Below are 5,000 nucleotides of genomic sequence, written 5' to 3' on the forward strand. Positions count from 1 at the left end.
TGATCGCTGTAGCCTGCTCGCCACATCGCCCCCGAGTATGTGTATTCTATATATAATGCCTATTGTTATCCATACATGAATTGTGCTGCAGACCAGGGGTCGACATTAATGGTTGCCTGGTTGCCCCTGGTTGGCTTTGGCAACCAAAACCTCGTTTGCCTGGTTGCCAAGCTGGCAAAGCTGGCAACCACTTTTAAAAGTTAACGTAGAGCCTTGCTGCAGACATTAACATTGACATTCTGTATTGAAACAATATTCCACCAGGGTTGGTTGAGTGGTTATTAAACCATCTGTCTGTCTACAGTGTGTGGTAAATGCTGAAAATGTTTAAAAGTTAAATTCTAGGTGGCTGAAAAATGCTTTGTGTTTGTAATTGTAAGAGGATGTGTATGATGTCTAAGTCTAAGTGTAATTGTGAACGAGTCATTTTAGATAAGGTTTGTGTGTGTGTGTGTGAGAGAGAGAGAGAGAGAGAGAGAGAGAGAGAGAGAGAGATAGACAGAGAGAGTTTAGATTGATGTAATTAAAAGCTAGTATACACCTCTTGTGTAATAGAGGCATTTTGTCACTGTTTTGAATTTATATCTGACCAGATTGTGTGTGTGTGTGTGTGTGTGTGTGTGTGTGTGTGTCTCCAGGTGAACGGACATGACTTCTCCCGTGGGGGTCACGAAGGAGCCGTGGAGGCACTACGGAAGGAGCCCATCGTTGTGCAGGTGCTGCGTCGTAACCCTGGCAACGGCTGCAGCCATGGCAACATGCAGGAAGTGTGCGTGGTGGACGTGTGCACGCAGACGGACATCACCTTCGAGCACATCATGGCGCTCGCCAAGCTGCGGCCCGCTACGCCACCCGTGCCCGATATATGCCCCTTCCTGCTCTCGGACAGGTAGGGTCGCGCCAGCTCACTAACACCAGAGACTTTCTAATGAAGAGACACAGCACTCAAAAAAATCCTCCATAGAAATGCATGGGGTTAGTTTGTAACGTCAGTATGGCAGTTGTCTACACATACTGTATCCCACCCCTTCCGTGGCAAAACGTTGACATGTGAATACATTGAGCCAATCATGTGGTGTGTTGTGAAGACATTGTGCCAATCATGTGTTGTGATCTCGCCTCTGGAGCAAGGTTGGTGTCGTGAAGCCTTGCGCACGCGCATTTCTGCCGGCATAGCTGCCCGATAAGTCCTCAAAAAGCGTTGCTTTTGCAAAAACTTGTGCAACCTGCACTACAAAACATAACAAATAGTGTTCCAGCCAGTAACTGACGAGATGCGCATTTAGGAGGGTTTCAATTGCACGGGAGGGAGGGGGAGAGAGTAGCAAGCAAGCTTGTTTGAACGTCAACGGAAGTGATGTTGTCCAACATCGCTTAGAGCAGTGTTTTTCAACCACTGTGCCGGGGCACACTAGTGTGCCGTGAGAGATCATCAGGTGTGCCGCAGAAAATTACCCAAATGTCACTCACTGGTCCAGAAAAGCAACTGTTGCATCAAAGAATTTATAACCACATGCTCTCATTGATTGTATGATTGCACTATTTGTGGTATACAGGCATTGTACAACGGGGGCCCCATATCCAGTATTCACAGAATCATCAAATATCCAGTTCATAACAACAATTAAATTAGATATAGATACTTACAGATGAAACAGAGGGCCCTTGTTTTATTGAGCAGGTCTTGCATAGAAGCCATAATAAGGCCATATCTGTGTATTTGAAATTTTAGGCTATGGTATGTTTATTTTTTCTTCACACAGGATGTTAGTGTGCCGTGGGACATTTTAAGTGTCAAAAGTGTGCCGTGGCACAAAAAAGGTTGAAAAACACTGGCTTAGAACACCTTTAATGAGAAGAGCAAGCCTGAGCAAGAACAAGCAGCATAGATAAAAGAATCATTGCATATACATAACTAAGTAAATAATAACTAAGTAAAAAATAAATGAAAGAATGTAGCAAGAAAGATGGAAAAAATAAAAATTAAAGAAAGAAAGAGAGAAAGAAATATAGAATATAGATGACATGAAAAAAATAGTATGCAATTGTGAAGTTACATTTTAGCCCTGTTATTACACTCTACATTGTGTTAAATGCTCCAAATGAAAAGCACTTTGAGCTTCATTCTGTGCATGAAAGGTGCTATACAAATGAAGCTTATTATTATTATTATTATTATTATTATAATTGTGTGGAAGTGTACATACTAAATAACTAGGAGTCACACATGTATACTTTGTAGCCTATACTTTAGGGTTTAGGGTTAGGCTGCATATTAGAGTGTTATATCCACATACAGTTCCATAACCACATTAGTGGTGGTTAGTGAGGTTCCCCCTTCACTGTAAAGCACTTTGCCTTGATGACATGCTATATAAATTCAATGTGTTGTTGTTATTGTTTGAATAGTTTATTACATTGGACCTAATGGTCTATAGAATGCAGCATGGCTAGAGTTAGCTTTTACAGATAATCCCTCAACCACATAAGTAGCTTTTAGTAGCCTATTAGCATTGCTCATAGGCTCAGGTGAACTCTGAAAATGATTGAGAATCACTCTAGAGCACAACTCCGCTCTATTCCCACGCCAATGAGAGAGACGATGTGCCCAATCTGGCATGTAAAAGCTCCAGGCAGTTCCATGCATATCCTGTTTTACAGGGTGATTAAGGCCAATGGAGGACCACAGCACGCAGAGCAGAGCAGAGCAGAGCAGCGGCAGCAGCGGAGCGCAGCGTTCAGCCCTGTGCTATTTACAGGCCTCAACAGACCCACCAAACATCACATCAAACTGCCATATAAAACGGAAATCTTATGGGCTACTTGCTCTCTTCCATCACACACACACACACACACACACACACACACAGAGACACACAGACACGCACACACACACACACACACACACACACACACACACACACACACACACACACACAAACACACAGAGAGAGAGAGGGGTGCGGGGAACAGAAAGAGAGAGAGAAAGGGAGACACGATGAGATAATTTTTACAGACAAACATGATCCAACATCAGTTATGAGAAAGGGCCTCCGACACAGACACAGTCCTGCAGCCGTCTCATAAAGCAGAGCAGGCCGCGCGGGTAATAAATGGAGGAGTTATGACGCATGGCTGACACGCAGCGCTGTCCAATAAAAGAACCGCCAGGGCCTGATCAGGTAGACGCATTTATGAGTTTGCGTAGACTCTTCCGAGACTGTTAATTACGACCCTCTGATACGCATAGCACAATGATACAAGCAGAAAAATGGAAAGGCCTCAATTGCTTATCTGGGGTGCGTTTCCCAAAAGCATAGTTGCTAACCTGTTAGCAACTTAGTTGGTTGGCAATGGGAAATTAGCTAACAACTATGATTTTGGGAAACGCACCCCTGTATGATTTTTTGGTGTGTCATTGACAAGTCTTTGCACACCTCCACCTGTGTTGTTCTCTGATTTCTTCCCCCCATAGTTTCCCGTTAGTGTTACTCTTCTCATCCTCTCAACTGAATTTGTTGTAGTTTTGAGGCCATGACTGTGTCATACATTCTATTATGTTCACAATGTGAATGTTAATTTTAATCTGATTAAACCCATAACCAGAAAGTGACTGCACTTACAGGATGTGATTGCAGGAACAAAATATGAATGACTGTAATGTCACACCTTCACTCTCTCATCTCTCCCCCCTCTCTCTCTCTCTCTCTATATATATATATATATATCTATTTCTCTCTCTATCTATATATCTATCTCTCTCTCTCTCTCTCTGTCTGCAGTTGTCACTCGATCCACACCATGGAGCAGGAGTATTTTGAGTGTCCAGAGTACCTGTCCAATGAGCAAGCGGAGGTGGAGAGGACAGAGGAATTTGAGTATGAGGTGAAGATTCTCTCTCTCTCTCTCTCTCTCTCTCTCTCTCTCTCTCTGTCCCTCTCTCTCTCTCTGTCTCTTCTTCTTCACTCACTCACTGTCATCCTTATTCATTCTCTCTGTGTCTCTCTCTGTCTTGCTCTCTCTCTCTCTCTCTTTCTGTCTGTCTCTTTCATTCACACACTCTCTCTCTTTCTGTCTGTCTCTTTCATTCACTCTCTCTCTCTCTCTTTCTGTCTGTCTCTTTCATTCACACACTCTCTTTCTGTCTGTCTCTTTCATTCACTCTCTCTCTCTCTCTCTCTTTATCTCTCTCTCTCAATTCAAGTAAATTCAGTGTTGCTTAAACAGCATGACTGTGGGCACTGTGTCAATTGTGTGGACAATAAAGAGGAAGCCATCTCTTGTGAGAACAGTTAGCCGCTCTGCAGCTGGACGTCTTTGTGGGTAGTGGTGAACAGCTAGCCGTTCTGCTGCCGGACGTCTTTGCAGGTAGTGGTGAACAGCTAGCCGTTCTGCTATTGCGGTTGTAGCTGTGAGACAAAGGTCCTCCTCCATTAACACATGCTGAAGTCTGCTCTCGCTGCCCTCTCTGCATTGCTTACGGGCCCACACACTCACCCACCCACACACACACACAGGCACATACATTAGTATACATACACGCACACACACGCACACACATACACGCACACATGCACACACACACATGCACACACACATGCACATGCACACAAACATACACACACACCCACACCCACCCACACACACATACACACAGCCACCCACGCTTATATGCAAGCAAACACACACACACACACACACACACACACACACACACACACACACACACACACACACACACACACACATTGTGTGTGTTACAGTATGTGTTATGTTAGAGTGTGTCTGTCAGTTATGATTGTATGGTATGATTGAAATTGGGGGGTTTTACCCTGTCATTGAAGAAAGCTAATGGCATCCATGTTGTCTGTATTAATCACATCATTTCAAAGACATCACTAATGAAAAGGCATGTGTTGATGCTGGTATTGTCTCTTTGAACCATGGAATGATTACTATGATCATTTCATTTAGTTGTTAAATGGATGTAAAATGTAATA

The 5,000-nt window shown here is 43.6% G+C and overlaps 1 protein-coding gene across 1 annotated transcript in view; it reads left to right on the plus strand.

Moving 5' to 3' along the window:
• The window catches only part of pdzrn4 (PDZ domain containing ring finger 4), a 64,249-nt gene that overhangs the window by 44,600 nt on the left and 14,649 nt on the right, over positions 1 to 5,000 (plus strand). The window contains exons 2-3 of the mRNA XM_076297212.1: positions 639 to 889; positions 3,783 to 3,885. Of these exons, the coding sequence (XP_076153327.1) occupies positions 639 to 889; positions 3,783 to 3,885 (354 nt within the window). The remainder of the gene's footprint in view (positions 1 to 638; positions 890 to 3,782; positions 3,886 to 5,000) is intronic.

This window comes from Alosa pseudoharengus, unplaced genomic scaffold (assembly GCF_046254945.1).
Source record: "Alosa pseudoharengus isolate Yale_2024_CS ecotype anadromous, Long Island Sound unplaced genomic scaffold, YU_APseudo_1.1 YU_APseudo_1.1_scf_20, whole genome shotgun sequence".
Taxonomy (NCBI): Eukaryota; Metazoa; Chordata; class Actinopteri; order Clupeiformes; family Clupeidae; genus Alosa; species Alosa pseudoharengus.